We start from the raw sequence: 26,147 nt of genomic DNA, 5'->3' as shown, positions 1-26,147 counted from the left end.
GTTCCGCTTCCTCCTGCTTGAGAGACTCACTGTCCACTGTCATGGGCTTGCTGTGTATTCTTTTAATCCGTACTTTATTTTACATTCATATATCCATCAACAAAACAGAGAATTATTTTTAACTTATATAACGGAGATCGTGCTTCAGTAAGCATGCTGCGTCTTGCTGTTTCACTCAGCGCTGTTTGTTATACCTCCATGTCTACGTAAAGATTTAAGTCACTCCTTTTCCCCGTCATGGTCAACATAGTACAGGTTAAGCTTTGTTATCAGGACGGGGGGAGACAGGGGTTCCATTGGCATCACTGTGGCGTCCATGGGATGCTCACTCTGTACGCAGGCCCATGGGGGGCGCTCCCCGTGCCTCCAAGGACCTGGGCTCAGGGGGGTCGCATGGCTTGTTGGATGCCCTGGGACCCTAACTCCCCCCGAGCCCAGCCCACTTCCCACTGCCTCCCGCTCATTACAGCGGCCTCTGCTGTGTCTCCTGCCAGCGGTGATTACCTATAAAGAAGCTCCTGTGTGGGAGACCTGGGCCCTGGCACCATAGAAACCTAGACAGATGCCCACGTGTGACTTCAGTCCATTTCTCAGCCTTTTTCGCGTCATTGGCCCTTCCTGCAGGTGCCTTTTTAGACGCTGTTTTTGCCTAATGACCCCCCACTGACATACACGTACATCTGTTTATTACTGTGTGCTGGAGAACGCCATGAGGGCTTGGATGCAGGGCGGCTTGCGGTGTTTTGTTTGGTGGCGGGGATGGTCTTCTTGGCCACTGAAGGCAGTATGCCTGATGGTGCTCACGCGAGAGTTTTTTAAACTGGTGCTTAACATCAATAAAAAACAGAAGCGCAGCTCCCGCTTGGGGGATAAGGCCAACAGCAGGAGAATGAGAAAGGTGAGTGATGGCCTTGCTTGTAACACAGGGCATAAGACTCAGTCTAGTTATGTTCAGAGGTTGTGTAATAAATATCAGGAAAATGTCCCCAGTATAATTTTTTTTATTTTAAGATTTATTTATTATGTACGTATTTATTTATTTTGGGCTGCATCAGGTCTTAGTTGTAGTATGCAGCATCTTTTGTTGTGGTGCGTGGGCTTCTCTCTAGTTGTGGCGTGCAGGTTTTCTCTCTCTAGTTGTGGCACGTGGGTTCCCCAGCACGTGGGCTCTGTAGTTTGTAGCACGAGGGCTCTAGTTTAGGCTCATGAGCTCAGTAGTTGTGGCGTGCAGGCTTAGTTGCCCCGCAGCATGTGGGATCTTAGTACCCTGACCAGGGATGGAACCCATTTTCCCCTGCATTGTAAGATGGATTCTTTACCACTGGACCACCAGGGAAGTCCCCCCCAATATAATTAATTGTGTAAAAGATCAAAAACACAAAGTATTTTTGAAGTATGATACCAGTTTTATACGTATTCATACGTAAAAGTTTTTTTAATTAAAAAATTGACTGAAGGGGCTTCCCTGGTGGCGCAGTGGTTGAGAGTCCGCCTGCCGATGCAGGGGACACGGGTTCGTGCTCCCGTCCGGGAAGATCCCACATGCCGCGGAGCGGCTGGGCCCGTGAGCCATGGCCGCTGAGCCTGTGCGTCTGGAGCCTATGCTCCACAACGGGAGAGGCCACAACAGTGAGAGGCCCGCGTACCACCAAAAAAAAAAAAAAAAAAAAAAAAAATTGACTGAATATGTGAATATCAGTTAAAAGTGAAAAATAAATCACTCATAAGGGTTAACGATGTTAGCGATCTGCATCTTAACACAGGATATACACAGTTGAATTATGCTTATAAACACTTGTGATCACCTTTTTGTTTTTATGCAGGAGACAGTGTTTCACAAAATGACTTTCCCTCTGAAGCTCCCATCTCCTTGAATCTTTCTCATAACATCTGCAATCCCACGTAAGTGTTTGGTTTTCCAGCTTTTACAGTGTGTTTTAGGTACTGCTTTTTTCTTTCATTCCGTGTGTTTCTTCTTTGTACTTGGTTCTGCAGGCTAAAATAGGAAAACCTTTTAAGGATGTGAGAAAGTAAAATCTGATTTTATTAATAATTCAGGGCGTACAGTCTTTCCAAGACAACATGCTTGTGTGGGAGCGTCTCTGGTATTGCTGGTCCTTTCAGTGATACGGCCGCGTTAGAAGGTGTCACTCCTGAAAGTAGGAAGAACCGTAGTAACAATAAGGATGGGAACCAGCTCCTCTTTCCTAGGACTTGAAATAAAACTGAGCACTGATGATTCAGAGAAGTTTGCAAGAACCTAGAAGACACTCACATGTTTACGGTTTCACCATGTGATGATTTCTGCAGCATCGGACAAAATAAACAAGCACCGTTTACTGAGAGGGAGAAGAGGGGGGTATGTTAGAAGGAGAGGGTTTCAGAGTGAGGAGTGTGGTTAGGTTTTAGGCACCATGAGAGGACAGGGGGTGGTGTCATAAAAATGGAATGGATGAGGAAAGCTCCATGCGAGCTCTTTCTGTTCAGGGTAGAGAGTAAACCAGGAGTGGGAGGTTGCTGCCAGCTGCTGACAGGCAGATTGGAAACTGCAGACTACCTTAGTTAGCATTGTGCTGTTGGTGTTTGTTAAAACAAGACTTCCTTGGGGGCTTTCCTGGTGGCGCAGTGGTTAAGAATCCACCTGCCAGTGCAGGGGACACGGTTCGAGCCCTGGTCCGGGAAGATCCCACATGCTGTGGAGCAACTAAGCCTGTGTGCCATAACTACTGAGCCTGCAGTCCAGAGCCTGCGAGCCACAACTACTGAAGCCCACGTGCCGCAACTACTGAAGCCCGCGCACTCTGGGGCCCACGTGCCACAGCTGTTGAGCCTGTGTGCTGCAACTACTGAAGCCTGTGCACCTAGAGCCCATGCTCCACAAGAGAAGCCACTGCAATGAGAAGCACGCGCACCACAGCAAAGAGTAGCCCCTGCTCGCCACGACTAGAGAAAACCTGCGCAGAACAACAAAGACCCAACGCAGCCATAAATGAATGAATGAATGAATACATACATACGTACATACATACATATTCTTACACCAAAATAGAAGATTGAAGGTAGATGTTATCTAAAAAAAAAAAAAGACTTCCCTGGATCTTGGGAATTTAATATTCCTCAGCCCTTTTTTGGGTGTATACCTTTATGTCTCTAGTATCTTTATGGTTTTTGAGGGGAAGAATTCATGTAAAAACGCAGTCAGACTTAGTTACAGAAATTGAGCATTTCCTTGTACAGAGAGGGTCAGTGGCTCCTCATCTTCCTGCTCTCCCCGCAGAGACGTGAGTAGCTTCCCCCGACACGCGGACGCCCCCTGTCCCAGCCTTCCTGCCGGGCCTGCGGCTGTTGAAGAAGATAAAGGTGAGGAGCGTTGCTCTTGCTCCGGACACCGGCCAGGTGTCCATGTCGCGCTGCTGGCCGGGGAGCTGGCTTGTCTGTGCCCCGGCTCTCGAGCATCGGGAAGGCCCCTGCCCTCTGCCCTGGCGTCCTCGGGGCCCCTGGCCTCAGCTGCCCCTTCTGCACGGACCCTGAGCTCCCTCCTGGGACACAAGGCACAGGTGGCCTGTGGCCCTGGAGCAAGGTGGGGCCCCTTTACAGGGGTTGCCTCCGCCTTTAGTTCCCTTTCCCATCTAGGATGGCAGACAAGCGGGGAGCAGACGGAGGGTCCAGCGCCCCGATTAGCCGACTTCCACCTCCCGTGTCTCTGCCTGTCCCCCGTCCCCACCCCTCCCCCTTGTCTCAGAAGCCTGTCCACTGATCCAGCCTCCCTCCTGCACCGGTGCTGAGGCCCAGCGCTGAGCTTCTGCGGCCTCAGCCAGGCAGGGACAGCGGCCCAGGAGCCTGGACACGGGGCCCAGGGAGGGAAGCCGCTGCGCCCAGGGTCGGCCCCGGAGGTTAACTCCAGGCCCCCTCTCCTTCCTTCTCCTTCCTTCTCCTTCCCTTCGTGTCTCCTCTTTTCTCCTCGCGCCTCCTTCCTGCCTAACCAGGCTCAGGAATGGTGGCAGGATGAGCCTGGTTGTTACCCTCTGCGGCACCGTCGAGCTCTTGCTTTTGCTCATGTGAATCGTGCTGGACTAAAGGCTGCCCAGCACAGTGGAGCACTTTTACTTTGAAGGCAGGAGGCTTCCAGCTCTGTGGTTACAGAGAGATTATCTGCTGTCAGATTATCAACAGAAATAAACTGTTCGTGAGTTGGATCTGCTTACTGGTCCGATAAAAATAAGTGCTTTTGATGAAAAAAGACTCTGAAATTCAGTAATTTGCTTAGGCAAGATTCAGGGAGGTTTAGAAGGTAGCGCCTTTTCTCTTTGAGGTGATAGAGGGGAGAGAGGATTGAATTAACGGTGAGGAAAAAGAAAACCTGTGTCCGAACAGCTACGCCTGACCTGTTCTCCTGTCTTTGTTTTTGTCGTCAGTTGGAGAATCGTACGTCGTCTAGTGTCTTATCCATGTTGTGTGTATGTGTTTCAAGTGCCTTTGTACCTCGTCTTTGTTAACAATCCGCAGCTGCTTTCTGATGACCCGTCACAATCCCTGTTGAGGCCCTGAAGTCACTACAGAAGCAGCCCTCGTTCACAGTCACCTCACGGTCACCGTCCGCAGGGCCGGTGCCGTCCCCGTCCTCTGCCCGCACCTCCCTCACGCGCCCAGGCTCAGTCCTCCCACCTGCTGTGACGTCACCTCTGGGCCCCTCCCCCCGCGCGGCGCCCTCCTTGCAGAGCCGCGGGCGTGGTTTTGCCCCGTTCTCCAGCTTCTCTGCCCGGTGCCGTGCAGATGAGCGAGACCGGAGGCAGCACACGCAGCCGGCCGGCCGCCAGCCTCCCGGCAGCTGCGTGCCCACCTGTCAGTCCTCTGCCTGGTTCTCCTCGCTGACGCTTCCTGCTTCCTGGGGAAGAGAGAGGCTCCGCCTGCCCCGTCTTCCACCCGCCACCCCCGCTGCGGCCCCTGGGTTGTCAGGCTGCCCTCCTCTGCGGGGTCCCGCTCCGACTCGGCGCCGGCGTCGGGTTTTCTCTAACGGGTCGTCCCCACCAGCGTCCGTACATACCGTGAGACCTCCCATCCCGTCCTTAACACAGAAGCAGCCAGACTCTCTCCCTTGACCCGCCCTTACCTGGCTGCTTCTGTGCCCGCCTCTCTGGGAGAGCTGCTTGGGGGAGTCGTCTGCCTGCTGCTTAGATTCCTTTCCTCCTGTTCTCCCTGAAGCCGCTGGGGCTGGCTGTGCCGTGACACCTGAGCAGTGTCTGCGGGACCCCAGTGATCTCCGTGGCCGGGGCCCCGTACTCCGGCCTCCTGAGACCTTCTGCTCGGGCTGTGACCTCGGGGGTCCCGGTGCAGTTCCCCTCGGCTCCCCCAGCTCTCGTGCTCATCTGGGTCATGCTCTCCGGGTGGTCCGTCCACCTCCAGCCCCCCGACAGCTCCCAGTTCTGCACAGCCAGCTGCCACTGCCATCTGTCCTCGGACCTGCACTGGTGTCCCGCCCCGAACGCTCACCTCCTCAGCCCTACGCCTCACACAGCCTCCCACTCGGGCTTTCTTGTTGCTCCGGCCAGAAGTCTGGGCATCATCCTGGACTCTTTTCCTCATCCCCACATGGGATCTGTTGTCTCACTCTCTGCCTCTGCCTTCCAAACAGACCCAGAATCTGATCACTTCTCCCCACGGCCACCATTCTTTCTCGCCGCAGCCTCCCAACGGGTCTCTCTACTTCTCACCTCACCTCACTATCTCATTGTCTTTTATTTTCTTTCTTTTTGCGATATAATTGATACATAACATTATATTAGTTTCAGGGGTATAACTAATGTAATGATTCATCAGATATACATACTGCAAAATGATCACCACAGTAACTCTGGTGACCATCCGCCACCCCCCTGCCGTCTCTTTTCAGCACAGCAGCCAGAGGGATATTGAACGTGAGTCAGATCACATCACTGTCGAGACCGGGGAAGGGTCTGAGGCGTTTACCCCACTTATTACGAGCTAACAAGTTAGCCTGCCATGATTTTGTAGCTGCTGCCAGAGGACAAGAGACTCCTGGGTCAGAGAATAGGACGCTTAGCACAGCAAGCAGCCTGAGCATCTTGTAAGCACACTTCCTTCAGGCCCCCAGTCTCTTGGGGGCGATGCAGGGCCGCCCGGGTGGCCGTCTGCACCTGCAGTGGTCAGTGGTTGGAAAGGCTCCTTTCTGTTACAGGAAAGGAGTCCTGAGCTTAGGGACCCTAAGGTTTTTGTTCTGTTTTGTTGTTTTAATAATAGGCAGGAGACATTATCTTTATTATGTTGGACGAAGCAAACTTGCCCGTTGCTCTAGGGGGAGACCCTGTCTCCATCTTCTGAGGTTTTGTTTAGCAAATATCCTTGGAAAGATAGGTCAGAACGTGGGCAGTCAGAGCATCCATTCCAGGAAGCAAAGAAACGTGAGACCCACAGAGATTGTCTCGAAGCAGCATACACACCCCTCGTTTCTGTGCGGTCTTGGCTTCTGGTCCATTTGTTCATGAGCACCTGAGTGCAGAGGCGGTTCTTGGTTGATCTGATCTTAATCGGCTCATGCGGCCTCTGGTTCCAGCGATTTTCAACAGGACTTTGGCGGCAGGATGCCCTGCCCTGCAGGACTGACCATAGGGTTCCTGCCCAACCGCTGAGCGAGGCCCCAAACACCAGGGCGGCCTTAGGAGGTGGACCTCGTCCTTGAGAGACCCCCACAGCTATGACAGCTACGTGGTCTCTGGTGGTGTTTCTTTAAACGCTCGAGGGTCTCTCTGACCACCGTGAGCTGCAGGTCTCCGGGTCTCCAGGCGGGTGATTGCCACCGGCTCCCACACAGGGGTGCAGCCCTGGGGGCGCACACGCTGCCTGGAAAGCGAGAGTTGTGTCCACGTATTCCTGTCCATGTATTCCCCCCATCCCCGTGTGGCCTGGTTGCCTGGTAGACCTTCGGGCTCCCAGTGCATTTCGAATAGTTGAGTCTATTCTTTCTTTGTGGAGTTCCTGTGCAGATGGCCAGTCTGTCCCTTTAATCCATGCCACCAACCAATGGCATCCATCCGTGCATCCCACGAATAAGCAACGGCTGTGGCGGTGAAGGTGGACCAGCAGAGGCGCTGCAGGTGTTTGCTGGGAAGAGCAGGAGCCGGGTGTCCCCTGGGAAGGTTTAGGGGGACCGTGTTCAAACTGAGGTCAGGACCATATTGTTGGCACACCCAGCAGGCGGGCGCTTCCACAGCTTGGGAGCGCCGAGCCAGGACAGGGTCCCTCCCGAGGAAGGCTCGGGGGCAGTTGTGGAAAACAGGGCTCACTCGTCACTCCACGCCCGGTACCTGCAGGGTGCAGGGTGTTCTCTCCCCTGTGCTGAGGTTGGCCCCCTCCGCTGCCACAGAATCCTTGTGTCTCATCCCTGGGGCTGTAACAGCACCGTTTTCCCAGCTTCTTACTTCTTTTGTTTGTTGTTTGTCTCCGCTCACTTGAATGTCAACGTGTTCACTGCTGTGTCCTGCGAATCCTGACGGGGCTCTGCAGGAAGCAGGCAGGCCCTGCAGTGCTTGTTGAGTCACTACCATGATCTCGTAAACCGGGCCAAGAGACGGCTGTGTCCTGTCTGAAGTGCAGGTCAAAGCAGCGCGCGGCCCTTGCACTTTACAGACCGAAGGGCTCTAGCGGTGGAGAAGCCGCGCGGGGGATCCGGGCTGGGGGCGGGGCTTCCTGGAGGGAGGAGAAGCCGAGCTGGTCCTTGCAGGAAGGGTGGCCGAGGGCTGCATGAGAAGGAGGGGGACTGAGAGGCCTGTTCTCTTCCGCCGCAGGTCTCTACCCCCCGGGGGACCTGTGGCCCGCACAGCCCGTGTGTGTGACCAGCGGCTTCGGCTGCGCCCTGGAGAGCAGCGGGCCGGCCGTGCTGCCCGCCCCGGTGCACAGCAGGTATGCGCTCCATCCCGACGACGCGGCAGCGGCCGGGTCCGGGCTTCCTCCCCAGCTCCTGAGCTGGGTGTTGCCAGCTGCTTTTTGGAGTTGAGCTGTGATGTCTGAAAAATTTCAAGCCAGGAATTGAGCGAAACAGGGAAGGAAAAAAGTAACACAGCCGGTGACCACGTCAGTGTTTTCCTTTTTAAACTGAAAAGACGAGCTATTCATGTATTAGAGGCAAAACTGAAAAAACAAAAACAGTCCCTCATAATTCCTACCGGTTAACAGAACAAAAATTTCCATTTTTCCTTGGCATTAATCTTGAACACATTTAAAAATTTTAAAGATCGAATAATTTGCGTATCGAAAAATAGTTCCACAGTGGCAGCTTCTTAGACTTGCCATTAGATTTATCATTCGATTATGAAACCTTGAGAAAATGTTAGTGTCTGTGTTTAATCAGAATCCAGTTGAAGTTTTTTGGGGAGTTCAGCTTATTATAGAGGTAGTTACTTTCTTATTTCTATAATGAAAATCCAGATTGCAATTGGGATCAAAGCATCTACCATGAGTCATAGTCTGGCCTTGCCCCGAGTGGAAGGTGGCAGTTGGTAGCGGACGTGTTTGAGCCCCCTGGGTGGGTGCTGGGACCCTCGGCGGTGTCCCAGCCTCCACGTGCTGACAAAGCCACAGCCACGGGCTCTGTCTCTGGTTAGACTTAACAAACGTGGGTGGGTTTTAGTTTGTTGTTGTTGTTTTAAAAATGTAATACCTTTCAGTTAAAAGTGAGAGCAATTTTCTCTTTCACATCTTGGTCCTGCTTACATGCTTTACACCTAACCATGGGCAAGTTTTTTACAGTCTAAGTGAAAGTACTTCTCTGGCAAACTGAAAGCCGGTTTTGATCCATTGCTTTTTCTTGTCTCATTTAAAGGAAAGCTCCTCTGCCCCCACTTTTCCCTGAGTCCTTGGCTCTCTGTACCCAACAGATCAAACTCCATCTCAGACTTTCTTTGGAATTATAAGTGACATACAGTATTACATTTCAGTTGTACAGCATAGTGCTTCATTATTTTTATACATTACAAAATGATCACCATGTAAGTCTAGTCATCATCTCTCACCACACAGAGTATTACAGTGTGATTAGCTATGTTTCCTATGCTGTACATTAATTACATCCCCATCGAAAGGAAGTGGGCATCCAGTCCAAGCCATCCATCCTGCAGTGCTGTGTCACTGGGGATGAGCGTTGAGTTAGGAAGTCTTTGATTCTGTGACAATAAAGTACTTCTTTAATTTCCCAGAGCTGAGGGATTAGCAGCGATGAGGATGCTGGGTAATAACATCGTCCTCCTCCTTCTTTCCTTGATCTGTTGACATCCTGTTAATGAAACTAGACCCCTTGTTTTTTGTAGCAGTTTCATTGATTGGAATGCAACGTGTGAAGGCCAGTTTCCCAGTGTGTACTGCCCCCTGGAATTGAACGACTACAATGCCTTTCCAGAAGGTAAAGCTATTTGGACAATCCTAATGCCATTCTTTTTTTTTTTTTTGGCTGTGTCGGGTCTTAGTCGCAGCCCGCGGGATCTTTCATTGCAGCACACGGGCTTCTCTCTAGTCGTGGCATGCGGATTTTCTCTCTCTAGTTGTGGCACGGGCTCCAGGGCACGTGAGCTCTGTAGTTTGTGGCACACGGGCTGTCTTGTTGAGACACGAGAGTTCAATAGTTGTGGCACGCGGGCTTAGTTGCCCCGCGGTGTGTGGGATCTTAGTTCCCTGACCAGGGATCGAGCATGCATCCCCTGCATTGGAAGGTGGATTCTTTACCGCTGGACCACCAGGGAAGTCCCCCAGTGCCATTCTTTTATTCTCAGAAAGTCAAAGCAGGAAGGGTGTGTGGGCTCAAGGCACTGACTGCAAAGACTGTGCCTTTGAGAATGATCTTCCAGGAGGCTGCTGAGTCAGTCCCTCATGTGGGTCCAGCACGCCTGCCATATGTAATTTTATATGGCCTCAAAAAGCCCTCTAAACCCGGGTGTCTGGGGACTTGTACAAATAGCCCTAATCTATTTAGGTAGAACGGGGTCACTTGGATCTATGTGGACCTAAACTGTGGATTATCCATTGGGAGGCTGGGGTTAGTTACTCTTTTTAGGCAAACAAGTCCCAGGCGAGGTAGAATCATTTACCTGCTTGTTCCTCAGCATGTCCTGACGCTTATGCCCCTGGATGGTGCTGCAGAAGGAAGGGAAGGAGCTTCAAGGGGAAACTGTGAAAAATTGCAGGTTCTTGGGCCCAAATATAAGTACAAGATGCTTGTACTTATCTGGGTTTTGATATATGCAGTGCTCTATGATAGTCACAAGGGGGTGCTGTGGTAACTTTCTTCCTGCCTGTGAGGCTGTGTTTATACCTTCTTACTGCTGTTGGAGAAGGGCTTGGTTTCCTGTTGCTTTATCAATGCGTATGGTGTATGTGGAGGTGGCCGACATTGGTATGACAGGCAATAAAAGAACATTCTAAAGACTGGTAAGAACCTTGACACTATTCAAATCTATGGTAGTGTTTTTACTACTATAAAAGTATAGCAGTATTTTAGTGTATTCTGTGTATTAGAAAGAGTCCCATCAAATGATCAAATACAAAAAATTAAGCCCAGAGGAAGAACTTCCTGAGGGCTTCCCAGGTGGTATGTGTCATGGAGTAATTATTTTATGTTCATCTTTAACTTGTCAATGTTAAAGATTGTATTGTAAGTAAGGCCTTGAGAGCTTTTTGTCTGAGAGTGAGAATTCCATTCTCTCCAGAAAAATGTTCACTTCTGTCGATGTCTCCCATTCTTTGTAGAAAACATTAACTACCCCAATGGCTTCCCCTGTCCTGCCGAAGTTCAGACAGACTTCATTGACCACAGCTCCCAGTCTGCCTGGAACAACCCCCCAAACGTGCCGACCGCCTGGGGACACGCCGGCCTCATCAGCTCTCCGGTCAGTGCCGCCCGGTGCTGCTGTGCCTGGGTTCTTTCCAGGGCCTGCCTCATCCTGGTCTCACTGTAGCTTTAGGGTTGGGTTCAGATCAGCCAGAGCCCGGCTTGTTCCCCTTAGGTCACCAGCCACGCTCTGCAGGGGGCTCACACGTAGTCAGATGGCCAGGGGCTTGCAGACACCAGCAGCCAAGACGCCCCAAACCACACTGAGGAGAGATGGTTGTCGATGACATTGAACTTGGGCCAGGAAGCCCTCTGGGATGCAGCTGTGTTCCTGTGGCCCCGCCGACCTTTCATCTGTGGGAGGAGATGAGATGAACCTTCCAGGAAGGTCAGGCAGTGTCAGCAGCAGGTCTGGAGGGCTTCCTGCCTCTCATGCCTGGGGACACCCTCTGTGCTTCTCTGACACCCACTCTGCTGCTTTTTTACAAATAGAGGGCATTCGACCTGTGGGTCCTTCCTTGGGTTGAAAAAAGTTTACCTATCAATAGTTTGATGGGAATTTCATGACCTTCTGTTTGAGAAAAATGGAATTAAAGCCACCCAGGTGGTTGAGAACAGTGTGATAATGTCCAGGTAGCTTGGATTGGTTCCGCTGTGGTCGCCACGGGTACACAGGCAACCTTACCATTGCCTTTCTAAGCCTTCTTTATTTTTTTAAACATTTCTTTTTTTCTCTCCTCCTCATGTATCCTTCAGCCCTACCTCACAAGCACCCGAAGCTTGTCTCCGATGTCTGGACTTTTCGGTTCCATCTGGGCCCCGCAAAGCGACGTGTATGAAAATTGCTGCCCTATCAACCCCACCACGGAACACTCGACTCACATGGAAAACCAGGCGGTCATGTGCAAGGAATACTACCCTGGGTTTAACCCATTCCGTGCCTATATGGACCTGGACATATGGACTAGCACAGCGAACAGGAACGCAAACTTCCCACTGTCTAGAGACTCGAGCTACTGTGGGAACGTGTGAAAAAGATTCGAGTTTTGAACAATGTGAATAAAGAGGCTTGTGTTTTGATTACTAGCGTAAACTGGTTATTGACATAGATTGACGTTGGTGGATATTTTGGCACTTTTATATGAAAATAAAGTTTTTAATGAAATCTGGGTGCTCTATTGTTTTTAATCCTTCACAAATCAGTGATAGAAACGAAGCATCCGTGTGTCCTAACTTCATAACTCAAGAAGCGTGTCAGACATGCCAAATGTTTAAATCAGGACCAGGGCGGCTTCTAAGAAGGTAAGAGTTGAGAAAGAAGGCACTGCAGTGATTGCCCCCTCCGCGGGCACCGGACTCTGCGGGCATCGGACTCCCCGGGAGCTTGCAGAAAGTGACTTTGATCAGATGGCATTCCAAGGGATGCTGCTGTAATGGGCCCGTGGCTCAGGCAGCCAGGATTTTGGTTCAAGTGCTCCGTTGATTGAAACGAGCCTCCAGTGTTGGGAAGCCAGCTGCCCGTCACTTGCCTGGACGGACCAGTCCTGGTGGGCAGGGCTGCTGGTGTGGAACAGAGAGCCCAGCACTGTTCTGCTCGACCGTGTGACAGGGATGTTCCCTCCCCTGCATCAGGCCAGTCACCGGGGCACGACAGCAGTGGGGACATGCTGGTAAGTGTCCGGTTTCCCTCCGAGTGAACAGGCTGAGTCCAAATACAGGTACTGAGCGGGTTAGGATGCTGGCACGTGTTTGCTAGGCTGGTTTGTATCTGCCTGTCAGTGATCTTAGAAATCCATGTGATGGAATTATCTGTTTGCATGTATAAACTTTGAAAACATTTCAGCTTTTAATAAAAATGTCTTATTTTTACATTTTGTTTTGTCTTTATTGGAAATGAAGTGGGAGAGATTTTTGAGTGGAATGCTGGGTTCACTTGCTTTTTCTTTCTCTTTGCCTTGGCTGTGTGGGACCCTGGACGAAGGCTGAGTGTACTGTAACCTGGGACTGCCCTCCTGCAAGGAGCACCTCCGAGCATGCACGGCTACTGGAAACCTCTCAGGCTACCGACTTGGAATCCCCCATCCCCAGTACTGAATAATGCTGAAAAGTAATTTAGGTTCTAGGTATAGACCCAAAAGAATTGAAACAAATGCTTGTGCACCATGTTCACTGAAGGACTAGTCACAGTAGCCAGAAAGTGGAAACAACCTAAATGTCCATTGATGGAAGAATGGATAAGCAATGTGGTATATACAGGCAATGGGATATTCAGCCTTAGAAGGGAAGGACATTCTGACACATGCTACATCATGGGTGAACCTTGAAAACATGCTGAGTGAAGTAAGCCCATCACCAAAGTACAAGTATTGTATGATTCCACTTATATGAGGTACCTAGTGCGGTCAAATTCAGAGTCAGAAAGTAGAAGAGAGGTTACCAGGGGCTTGAAGGGGAGGGGAATGGGGAGTCAGTGTTTAATAAGCTCAGAGTTTCAGTTTGAGGAGGTGAAAATGTTCTGGAGGTGGACGGTGGTGATGGTTACATAACTGTGAATGTACTTCATGTCACTAGATTGTACAGGTAAAAACGGTTAAAATGGTAAGTTTTGTGTTATGTGTATTTTACCAAAGTAAAATAATTTAGGTTGATGAAAAATGCCCCAAAGCGTTTTCAATATCAAATTCAAAACTTCCCCACCAGAGAGAGTCTGAGACATTTAGACACACGTTCTTCTCTCTGCTCAGATTGTTGATCTGATTTATTTTCCTGCTTTCACTGATCCTTCAATTCCCCATCAGGAAAGACCAAAACAAGTTTTTATTCCACTCTATACAAAAGGAAGTAAAAATCTGCGCTTTAGCTGGAATATTATCTTCAGCCATAAGACTAAAATCAGTGATGGGGGAACTGGAAGTTTTTATTCATTTAAAAATATTTGCCAAGCACCTCCCAGGAGCTGGGACCTGTTCAGGGGCTGTGGGTGCAGCAGAGGACAGGACAGACAAGGTCCTGCTGGCACATTCCAGGATCAGGGTCAGGGAAAAAGCAAGCAAAAGGTTCAATGAGTATTTCGGGTCCTGGCGAGCGGTGAGACGCCAAGGGCTGACGTGACCGGCGGGGGAGGTGGCAGGGGTACCTAGGGTATCAGGGGAAATCTCCCTGCGGAGGTACATCTGAGGTACAACCTAGGTGACGAGAAAGCCGGCTGCGCCCAGATCAGCGGGCCAGGGCCTCCAGCAGAGGAAAGAGGAGGGCAAAGCCTCTGCGGCGGGAGGCCAGGGCGGCTGGGGCCCCGCGAGTCAGGGCCACAGGCACAGAGGCCGCGGGGCAGAGGCCACCTCCCTAAGGCCTCGTAGGCCTCCGAGGAGAGGATGGGAAAGGCAGTGGGCACCACTGGGGTGTCTTAAGGGAGAGGGAATGTCATCTGATTTGAGTGCCAGAGACACTGAGGGCTGGATGGAGAGCGGTCCTGGGGGGGCGGGGCGGGAGGGACAGTCCCGGCAGTCAGTCGCCTGCAGCAGCGGGTGACAGGACGGTGCCAGCAGGCCGGGGTGGAGGGGCGTAGGGAGGCCAGCGCCCCTGCTGGGCCTCGAGAGCTGGGTCCTGCTGATGCCCTTGACCGAGAGGAAGAGCCCCGGGGCGGGGGTAGGGTCTGGTCGGGAGCCAGGGGCCGAGAGGTCCGCGCTGGACTATTCGGTGTGGGAGGCCTCATACCCAAGTGCAGACAGCACGGAGGCTGTGGCCCCGACAAATCTGAAGGTCGGTGGAGGTCAGGATTGGAGACCGGGGGGGGCGTCCATCCTCGGCCTCCAGATGGTTCTAGAGCAATGGGAGTGCCTGGGGCCTCTCGGGGAGGAGAAGGGTCCTGAGCACTTAGCCAGGGGCCCCCGTGTTTAGAAGAGGAGGCGGCGGCAGAGAAGACTGAGTCGGAATCGCTGAGGAGGTCAGAGGCCCAGAGGGGAGGCAGTGGCCCCGGCCGGGTCAAAGGCTGGGGGACCCGTCAGATGAGGGATCCCTGAGGGCTGCATCCAGCCCATGACCCTTGTGGTGTCCTCAGCTGTTCCAGCCGCAGCCAGTTGACACGGGAGATGGAGGTGGCAGTGGAGAAGGCCAGCTGTGGGGAGCTGGACGCGGGGACATGAGGCCAAGGTGGGAGAGCGCTGGGCCTGCTGCGTGCTGCGGGAGAGGCCCGGGCGGAGGGGGCAGGTGGGGCCCTGGGTGTCACAGGCACCTGAGCCTGGACGGACAGGGGCACTTCACCCCTCGTGGTGGGAGGGACGGCAGAGACCTGAGCAGAATAGGTCTATTTATGAGGGAAGGGACAAGACGCCCGGGTTTGGGTTGCACATCATGGCCTCTTGCCTGTTTTTGTGGATAAAGTCGTACTGGAACACAGCCACTGCTCATTCCTCTACCAAACAGGGAACAGCCTAAAATGTTTACTCCAGTCCTTTACAGAACAAGTTTGCTGAACTTTGCTCTAGGGGACGGAAGAGCACCAAGAGAGCAGGAACCTGGGTCTCTGACACCACAGAGGCACCTGCCCTCGCAGCCCTGGGCTCCAACTGCACTGGGAAGGGACACATAAGTTCTCTCTTGTTTGGCTACTGCTGTGTGGGGTCTGTGTTACAGCATCAGTGCTAATACAGCCCTCCTCTCTTGTCTGGTTCAGTATTGTCTCTGGTGCCTGGTGTAGTGTCTGATACACAGGAGTGTGTGGAAAGGAATGAGTGGGAGGGGCATGCGTGAGCATGGAAACAACCTAAGTGTCCATCATCAGATGAATGGATAAAGAAGATGTGGCACACGTATACAATGGAATATTACTCAGCCATAAAAAGAAATGAAATTGAGCTATTTGTAATGAGGTGGATAGACCTAGAGTCTATCATACAGAGTGAAGTAAGTCAGAAAGAGAAAGACAAATACCGTATGCTAACACATATATATGGAATCTAAGAAAAAAAATGTCATGAAGAACCTAGGGGTAAGACAGGAATAAAGATACAGACCTACGTGAGAATGGACTTGAGGCTATGGGGAGGGGGAAGGGTAAGCTGTGACAAAGTGAGAGAGTGGCATGGACATATATACAGTACCAAACGTAAAATAGATAGCTAGTGGGAAGCAGCCACATAGCACAGGGAGATCAGCTCGGTGCTTTGTGACCACCTAGAGGGGTGGGATAGGAGGGTGGGAGGGAGGGAGACACAAGAGGGAAGAGATATGGGAACATATGTATATGTATAACTGATTCACTTTGTTATAAAGCAGAAACTAGCACAGCATTGTAAAGCAATTATACTCCAGTAAAGATGTAAAAAAAAAAAAAAGAAGTGAGTCTTAATAATTAGGGAATACTTCGATTACTCTGTGGCTGACCACAAGCAAAGGCAGGAGAATTACCACAGTTCCTTACATACTAATCACACATATATACATACATGCCAATCTCCAATCTCCATGTACAGAACTCTTCATGACAACTGTTACTACATTGGATTATGTTACCACCGGGGAAAACCTGAGGATCACTAGAGTAAGTAAGGTGGTAGAGGCTGACCCTGCCTATCAGGAGCTTTGATTTTAATGGGAGACTCATCACATAACATCCCCTTTGGGGCCAGACTTCATGGGGTCTAACTCCAGCTTTAGCACATTCTTAAATTTCCCATGCCTCAGTTTCCTCTTTCTGTAAAATGGGGATAATAATGGTAACATACCTCATAGAGTTGCTAGGAAGATTTAATAAATGAGTTTTTAGATAGTGCTTGGCACATAGTAAACCCTCAATTGGCTACTTTCAGTATTCCATATAATTACTATCATCAATTTAAATGAAAGGACATGAAACAACAGGATACATAGGAACTTAAGTCTCAGGGTGGGAAGGGGCAAGTGAAGCAGGCATTTGTACATTGCTGAAGAGATAGATGGTTAATTGGTGGGCAATGTGTATTAGGTACCTTGAAAACTCTTCTAGGAATTGACTCCCAAGGAAAACAGTAAAAAAATTGTGCACAAAAATCAGTTTTCTATTGCTGCTGTAAAAAGTTCCCACAAGCTTGGGGACTTCAAACAACAGAAATGTATTATCTTACAGTTTTGTAGGTCAGAAATCCAACACAAGTCTTGCTGGGCTAAAATCAAGGTGTTGGCCAGGCCGTGTTCCTTTGCGGGGGCTCTGGGGGAGAATCTGCTCCTTTCTCGACTGCCCGAGCTTCTAGAGGCTGCTTGCATTCCTTGGATCACGGCCCCCTTCCTCCATCCTCAAAGCCAGCAACGTGGAACCCCTCTGACCATGCTTCCATTGTCACATCTTTTTTCTCTGACCACAGCTGGGAAAGTTTCTCTTCTTTTAAGGACTCATGTGATTGATTCGATTGGCTCCACCCAGATTAACTCCCCATCTCGAGGTTCTTAACTTAATCATACCTTCAAAGTCACATATTTTTGCTATGCAGTCACGTATTCACAGGTTCCAGGGTTTAGGATGTGGACATCTTTGGGGCAGGGTTGTTATTCTGCCTATGATGTACGAGCAGATTCATTACAGTGTTTAGAACACTGATGAGTTGCAAATAAATGTTCCACGATTGGAATAGGTTTAAATTACAGTACATTCAGATGCTGGAATATGAGGAAGCCTCTAAAAATCATTGTAAGAGAATGACATAGGCAATGAAAGAGGTAGGACACAGTTTATACGCAGTATGAGCCCATACTGAATTTGGGGCACGGGGAGGATGCACCATCTGGTGGGTGGGACTGTGAGTGCTTTTCATTTCATTTTTTGTATTGATATATTTTCTTGGTCTTGTCTAGTATGAGCATGTAATTACTAACACTCCACCTCCTCCCAAAACTTTTAATTATATCTTAAGGGAAAATACATTTTATTTAACAATGGTGAAAGTAAGTATGTTAAAAACAAATGCTAAAGTCCTAATAAAGTTTATATTACGCTATAAAAGGACATCATTTAAAGGCAAAGGCAAAGTGAAACTTTCACTAAGCATTCCCTAATAAAAATCCTATAAAATGAGGTATGTAGTAATTACTTGGGCTAGGATTAAAGGCATATAAGAATGTTTTTAAACACTCGTATAGGCAACATACAAAATGCAAAGCAGTCTAGTTATAATTAGTTAAAATACAGGGCAAGTATTATAAAAATAACCTTTTAAATACAACTTTAAAAAGATACATATAATATTTATGCAAACTCTAATTAACATTTCAAAGTAATTATTTCTGTGTGACCCAGACATTTGAACAACATAATACTCCCGCTGGAGTACGGAGAAGATTTCAGTAAAATAAAATGTATTTATTTGTCTACGTAGAATGTATGTAGTATTTATAAAGGAAAACTCTTACTTTAGAAACTGAAAACAAACAAAAACTTTACCCAGTGTCATTTCATCTGGATGGATGTTTATTCCAATTGGATGTTTATTCATTCGCTGTAGATGTAGAACTTACTGACAATGTTTAAAAAATGGAAGGAACAGACCAAGCGCCGTGACCTCAGGACTGGGTGGGCTGCAACGCTGGCGTGAAACATGACCGCTGAGTCTATTTCAACGTGAAAAGCAATTCCTGCCACAAAAGGAGCAAGCAGCACTGGGTTAGGCCACGTCCCCCAATCCATCACGTATTCCTGAACCACAGTGCTGCTGAAAAGAAACCAACCACTTGTTTGCCTTCCTTCTTTAATTAAAAAAGTTCATTAAATCAGAATAATGTGTCAAAATCCAGAGATGATTGTATATTAGTTGGGAAAGGCTAGGTTATGCTGCAGAAACAAACGGATCCCCAAACAGGCCCTAATGACACTCCAGGGTAACTGTCCTCTGGTGGGACTCAGTATCGAGGCCACTGTGCTCTTGTGACTTGACCATCTCCGCAAGCGGTTTCGCCGTTTACATCCACAGGAGGGGCTGACAAATCCCAGCCTACTCTTCCGGGCTTGGCCCTGGCAGTGACGTACAGTACGCCCATACGTCACTTCCGCCTACAGCTGGTTGGCAGGAACCAGTCACGTGGCCCCACTCGGGGAAAGAGACGCTTTCACTTGTCCGAGCAGCCGGTAGCGGATGCCGCTGAGCCCTCCTAATGTGTAACCACGCTGTACAATCTTGGAGAGGGCTTCTTTATTTCCCTCCTAGTTGGAGAGGTTTATTGAGTCTAAACCCCACACAGCCAACAAGGCCTGAGCCTCCTTGTGGGGAGAAGAACCTGCAGTGCCAGCGGAAATGGGACTTGCGGCCTCGCCGTTCCGGGAGTTCCTCAAAGTTGGGTACTTGTTCCGTGTGGTACCCGGCCGGCACCCACGCCGACAGGCTTCCACATCCTGGGGAACTAGATGCAGCCCACAGTCCCTGCGGTCTGTGTCTGCCCTAGGAGCCCAACCTGGCTCCTCAAACACAGTGTGTGCTCCCTGTGTTGCTTCTACTTCAGAAAAATAAGGTTTAAGGTTACAGGCACAAATATATGTCAATTACTGAATAGCTATTCAAAACAGTTTGCCAGAGTAACTAGTAGGCCTGAAACCCAGGTAGCCAAGAAAGGGATCATTGCTGGAGTAATTCCGAAACAGAACTTAAGAGAACTGGATAGTGGTTATACTGGAGGTAACAGGTTGGTTTCCTATGTTTCACTTCCTGATGGGAAGTGAAAGTCTGGTCAAGTTCAACTGGGGATGACATGAAGGCTGAAACAGTCTTAAGCTCACGATTTCATGCCCAGGCTACAATGATAAGGATGATCAAAACAATTATGGGGGGCTTCCCTGGTGGCGCAGTGGTTGAGAGTCCGCCTGCTGATGCAGGGGACGTGGGTTCGTGCCCCAGTCCGGGAAGATCCCACATGCCTTGGAGCGGCTGGGCCCGTGAGCCATGGCTGCTGAGCCTGTGCGTCCGGAGCCTGTGCTCTGCAACGGGAGAGGCCACAACAGTGAGAGGCCCGCGTACCGCAAAAAAAAAAAAAAAAAAAAGAACAAAAAAAAAAACCCAATTATGGGATATTATTCTAGGTGTCAAATGCGAGACAGCCTCCAGGGCTGGGAAAAGCTGGTTGCTAGCAGGAAGCAGTAGACGTGCAAGTGTGAGAAAAAGACAGACTAGGCTGGGGTGTGGCCAAAAATGGATTTGAAAGGCAGGCCTGAGGCATGTTTCAGAGAAGGGGGCTGTCAGGGCAGGCAGAGGGAGCTTGGCCGCAGAGGAGGTGGCCATGCTGCTGACAGTCAACACCAAGTGCTTTTTCTCTGACCCGACCAGAAATCTTGCTTTACAAATGCTGGGGGTTTTGCCCATAGCAACTATAATCCTCTCTTCTCCCTCTCACTGGGTTACTTCTCCACCCCGGGAATGACCTCTTACATGGTACTGACTTAAATCCATCGTGGCTCTTTCTCAACTTTTTAAGAATAAGTGGAAATACCTTTATTGTTTGTTCTGTCTGTTGTAGAAAATATGGATAAGCAAAGGAAAAAAAGAAAAAGGAAAATCACTGTAATCCTACCGCCCACAAAGCACCAGTCAGCATTTCGGTATGTTTCCTTCGAGACTTGTGTATATGTGTTTTTACAAAAATAGGATATACACACTATTCTGTGAATTGCTTTTCTCATTTAACATTCTATGAAAAGCTAGATTTATTTCTGAATGCCTATTAGACATTTTACCGCTATTTCTCAATGTGTCAACATGAAACTTATCACTTCTAATCTATCCCTAACTTAAATCTACGCCTGAGTTTGTTCATTTACTAACTTATTCATTTACCACCTTCTGAGTCCACAGTAGGGGCCTAGGCGCTTGATAGTTACAGATAAGTCATCCCAGACACTCTCTCTTCCCAACCCTCCTCACGTTTAATTGGCCACTAAATTACTCAGTCATTCAACAAATATTTGTTTCATCTGTCCTGACGTGCCCTGTAGGCAGCCCGTGTCCTCATGATTTGCTCATTCAATAAAATTGAGCAGCTATTATGTGCCACACTTTGTTTTGTGCTCTGGACATACCACAGTAAACAAGACAGGCATGCTCCCTTCTACCAGGGTGCTAATAAGCTAGAGGGGGAAAAAATGATACATCACTGCGTTAGTTCTTGATTACTGCCTGACAAATGACCCCCAACTTAGTGACTTAAAATAACAACCGTTATTATGTCACAGTTTCTGCGGGTCAGGAATCAGCACAGCTCAGCTTGGGGCCTTCTGTCTCAGAGTTTCTCTCACAGCTGCGTTTGGGGTGTCCGTCATGGCTGCAGTCACCTCAAGGCTCAGCTGGGGGAGAATTTGTTTCCAAGCTCATTCATGTAGTTGTTGGCAGGATTCAGTGTCTTGCTGGTTGTTGGCTGCAGGCTGGCCTCAGTTTCTGGCCACATGCACCTCCCCATTAGGGCAGCTCGCGTCAGCAGAACAAGCAAGTGGGGCGGGGGTGGGGGAGAGAGAGAGAGAGAGAGAGAGAGATGGGAAGAGAAAGGGAAGACAGGAGTCATGCCTTTAGGACATAATCTCAGAAGTGACCTGCCATCACTTTGCCATATTCTCTTTGTTAGGAGCAAGTCCCTAGGTCCTGCCCCCCACTCAAGGGGCGGAGATGAGTAGCAGGAAGTGGGGGCCTTCGGGAGCCATTTTAGAAGGTTGCCTGCCCCCGTCATAAATAGACAAGACAATTCCAGCTCATGTTCAGCACTCGGAAGGAAATGAAACAGGGAGAAGACAAAGAGTGCCTGCGAGTGTTGGGAAAGGGACTCCTGAGTGAGCGGGCAGGGGAGACCTCATGAGGAGGGAACAGGTAAGCAGGGACCTGAATGACAAGAAGGCTCCTGTCTGGGAATACCCAGGCCTCCCTGACAGGGGAACAGGAAGTGCACAGGGGGACAGAGAGCTTTGCGTGTTTCAGGAAGAGAACAGAGGCCAGTAACGTGGAAGAACGTGAGTGGTGGGGACACGGTGACTGGTGAGGTGAGAACCTTGTAACAGACCTTATAACACATCACACAGGGTAAATACTGTCTCTGTTTTGGAATAACAAGTAACTTCCCTAAGATCGCACAGCTTGGAAGTGACATAGCACACACAAAGATTTGAACTTGGGGTCTACCTGATGCTAAAATCCACGTATCTGCCACAGCAGCACCCTGCAGTTCTTTGGAGAACCCACTAGAAGGGATGAGTTGCAAAGGAAACCATAAACAAGACGAAAAGACAACCTTTAGAATGGGAGAAAATATTTGAAAACCAAGCGACTGACAAGGGTTTACTCTCCAAAATATACAAACAGCTCATGCAGCTCAATATTAAAAAAACAAACAACCCAATCAAAAAATGGGCAGAAGAACTAAATAGACATTTCTCCAAAGAAGACATACAGTTGGCCAAGAAGCACATGAAAAGATGCTCAACATCACTAATTATTAGAGAAATGCAAATCAAAAGTACAATGAGGTATCTGCTCACACCGGTCAGAATGGCCATCATCAAAAAGTCTACAAACAATAAATGCTGGAGAGGGTGTGGAGAAAAGGGAACCCTCTTGCACTGCTGGTGGGAATGTAAATTGGTGCAGCCACTATGGAGAACAGTATGGAGGTTCCTGAGAAAACTAAAAATAGAGCTACCATATGATCCAGCAATTCTACTCCTGGGCATATATCCGGAGAAAACCATAATTCAAAAAGATACAGGCACCCCAGTGTTCATTGCAGCTCTATTTACAATAGCCAGAACATGGAAGCAACCTGAGTGTCCATTGACAGATGAATGGATAAGGAAGATATGGTACATATATACAATGGAATATTACTCAGCCATAAAAAAGAATGAATTAAAGCCATTTGCAGCAACATGGATGGACTTAGAGATTGTCATACTGAGTGAAGTAAGTCAGACAAAGAAAGACAAATATCATATGATATCACTAATATGTGGAATCTTAAAAAATGATACAAATGAACTTATTTACAAAACAGAAATAGACTCACAGACTTAGAAAACAGGCTTATGGTTACCGGGGGGAAAGGAGGAGAAGGGATAAATTGGGAGATTAGGATTGACATATACACATGACTATATATAAAATAGATAACTAATAAGGACCTACATAGCCCAGGGAACTCTACACAATACTCCGTAATGACCTATATGGGAAAAGAATCTAAAAAAGAATGGGTATATGTATATGTATGACTGATTCACTTTGCTGTACCCCTGAAACTAACACTACATTGTAAATCAACTATATGCCAATAAAAATTTAAAAATAAATAAAAATTTTTTTAAAAAAAGGATGAGTTGGGTGATCAGCCACCCCACTGGCCCAGGATGCAGGAGTTGCCTAGGATGTGAGACTTTCATGGCTAAAACCAGGACAGTCCAGAGGAAACCAGGATAATTGATCACCCTAGGTGAGAACATGACCACTGGGGTCTTTGATGTGATATTAAGCCCAAGCCGAGCCAGCAGCCATGAGTCAGCCAGGGGAAGACTCAGCTGTGTGTTTTGTTGCCAAAAGAATAAACTGTGGCATAGCCCCACCTTGTTGCTAAAACACGATGTTTTAAATACTGAAGTTTTGTTGCCTTTTGTTTTTCTCAGGTCATGCCTGTGAGAAAAGCTGGCCTAATACAGAGGTGTGGTCGAGGAAACTTAGGACTGGGAGAGACCAAGGCTGGTCCCCGCCCAACCTCAGCCACTGAGCAGGATACAGGGCACAGGGCAAGGCTTCCTGTTCCTCAGACATCTTCCTCCTGGGCATCCTGCTTTCGGCATATGTACTGATACAAGTGCCTCGTGCCCCTTCCTGAATCACACCTCCACCCCACTCCCCCCACCTCAGTGAGGCGCCTGGCCCCTGGGAGGTGCTACACGGCAGTCCAACAAATGACAGTGACCTGTGCACAGCAAAGTGTGATGGGACTGAAAAGCTCACACCAGCGAAAGCTGGAGGCTGAGTTGCAGACGTTACTTGGCTTTGCTGCCTTTATCATATCCTGGTGACTTGAAGCAGGAGTTCAGTGGCTGGAAGGTAGCCCCAGTGGGATTGGCCGTCTCTCGTTGAGGCAATGACCTTCACTTCCTGCAGACCACCTGTCTTCGTGAACCTCTCCTGCCGCAGACGCTGTGACCCGGAGCTTCTCTGCTCCTCACGACCGCTCCTCTTCCTGGCCCCACTCTTCCTCCGAAAGTGAGTGTCAGCGTGACTGGGCCCTCGGCCGCCTTCTCCTCCTCCCCAAAGAGCCCCACGCTCAGCTGGAACTTGCGCTTCTAAGCTGAAGACCTCCTAAGGGATGTCAGACCAGACTGACTTGATCTAGTGACCGAGGTAGATCATATCCACTCTGTCTCTGAACAGCACCCCCTGTGGGTGGGATATACTCCACGCCCCATTGTCAGGCTTGGCCGGGTTTCTTGCTTTGGCTGTGAAATGTGGGCAGAGTGACTGTGCTAGTTTCCAGGAGAAGCTTTAACAGGCGCCGCATGGCCGTTTGTCTCATACTCTTCCCTTGTGCCACCGAAGGGCATATGCTCAAATAGAGGCTCGTCTTTCAGCCTGGGATTCAGAAAGAGACAACCAAATACCTACTCTCTCTGTTTTCTACAGAGCCTCCGAAGCTCATGGTATCGTAAAAAGCACATCATTGAAAGGTGACTATTTGCAAATGGGATCAGATCTCTAAGAATGACTGGATAGGAAGCTTCTGCCCAGTAATTATTCAAGGTGAAATGGAGAATTGATACATTCCGAAAGAGTACCTAAAATAATGCCAAGATCCAATACTCAGAGACCTATTACAAGTGACTTCTGAGAGAGCCAAGCTTTAAGGGAGCTCTGTCTGCCCCACCTACAAAGGTTGGGTTATGGAGTGTGTGGACTTTTGGTTTGAATGACAAAGTGTTGAGATAGTCTATTCTTAACAGAGCAACCGGAGCCGGAACTTTCAATATGTCAGCTCGTGTCACACGTGCACTCCATACCCACCCGTGGCTTTCCATGACACGTGAGAGCCATGACCCCCAAGAGCCTGCGTGACATGATTCCCACCACCCCGTCTCCCACACGGCTCTTCTTTCTCACTTGACTCCAAGCACTGGCCTCCTTACCGTCTCTCAAAGGCACCAAGAAAGCTTCTGCCTCCAAGGCCTTGCACCTGCTGTTCTCACCACCCAAAACACTCACTCCCCACATGTCCCCATGATACTCCCTCTCTCCCCTTAGGCTTCTATCCTGGTCTCACCTTATCGCCCATGTGGAGACTGTACTTCCTTGCCCTTTATCGCTTTTGTTAAAATCGAACACAGATGGAGACTAGACTTGAGAATTTCCTGAGTCATCATACAAGCAAAGCTTAGTTTAACTTAGTTCTGCAAGACAAATGAGGTTACTAATTCCTACTTAAGTTTTGCATTGGTTTTACTTCTGTTTTTTATGAACTTTTGAAGCTTTGGATAATGAATTTGAGCAGAAGTCACGTCGCTCCTGGTTTGAAGCATTTCAGAGTCAATGTATAACATTGATGTTTGCTTTCTTCTGCAGTGAGAGGGAAGACCACATGTTCCAGATGATTTGACCACAGGTTGGTGCAGCTTACATTAGCCTGAAGTGCTGAGTCACTACCTAGAGCAAAATTTCCCTGGAGACTTGTCTGGACCCTCAGTGGTCTCTGTATGTTTGTTACAGCAGCATAACCTGAGCTATCCTGATTGATACCCATTCCCACAGGCCATCAATCCCTCTCCCCTTACACTACTTTATTTTCTCCACAGTATTTATTATCACTTGATATGTTGCATATTTACATGTTTGTTTGTGGAGGTCATTAATGTTGCTCACCAAATATTTCCATCTCTCCGCCCTCTGGACATGTAGGATGGGGCCATGTTCCAGAGTTTCCCTTGTGCACAACAACTGGCCCCTTTGGACTCATCCTGGGTCCCAGTGTGACAGACAGACCCTAGGCTGGTCCCCACGATCCCTAAATCTTGGTGTTCAAGCCCTTGTATAATATTCTCCTCTTGAGTATGGGCAAGAGCTGTGACTTACTTCTCACCAATAGAATGTGGTGAACGTGATGGGGTGTCGGTCCTATAATCATGTCACGTTGTATAAGACCCCTGTCTTGCTAGCAGACTTTGTCTATGCCTCCAGCTTTGAAGAATCAGCTGTCATAAGTAAATTGTTGTATTGGAGACACTCACATGGCTCCTAGGAGCCAACAGTGACCCTGAGCGAGAAACAAATCCTCAACCCACGGCTTCAGGAAATGAATTCAGCCAAAACCCTGAGAAATATTGGAAGTG

At 49.0% G+C, this 26,147-nt stretch overlaps 1 protein-coding gene across 3 annotated transcripts in view; it reads left to right on the top strand.

Annotated features, from left to right (window-relative positions):
• The window catches only part of TMEM131L (transmembrane 131 like), a 168,838-nt gene extending 156,839 nt beyond the window's left edge, over positions 1-11,999 (top strand). For 2 of the 3 annotated variants that reach the window (XM_079702894.1, XM_079702893.1), the window contains exons 30-35: positions 1,824-1,902; positions 3,278-3,360; positions 7,803-7,917; positions 9,321-9,412; positions 10,753-10,892; positions 11,591-11,999. In XM_079702894.1, coding sequence (XP_079559020.1) covers positions 1,824-1,902; positions 3,278-3,360; positions 7,803-7,917; positions 9,321-9,412; positions 10,753-10,892; positions 11,591-11,866 — 785 coding nt within the window. In that variant the 3' untranslated portion in view covers positions 11,867-11,999. The remainder of the gene's footprint in view (positions 1-1,823; positions 1,903-3,277; positions 3,361-7,802; positions 7,918-9,320; positions 9,413-10,752; positions 10,893-11,590) is intronic. The other variant, XM_079702895.1, reaches the window with a different exon arrangement.
• Positions 12,000-26,147: the final 14,148 nt, after the last annotated feature.

Source organism: Hyperoodon ampullatus (assembly GCF_949752795.1).
Source record: "Hyperoodon ampullatus genome assembly, chromosome: 1".
In the NCBI taxonomy this organism is placed as follows: Eukaryota; Metazoa; Chordata; class Mammalia; order Artiodactyla; family Ziphiidae; genus Hyperoodon; species Hyperoodon ampullatus.
Note: the sequence above shows the minus strand (reverse complement) of the source record. Positions and strands in the feature narration are given on the sequence as shown.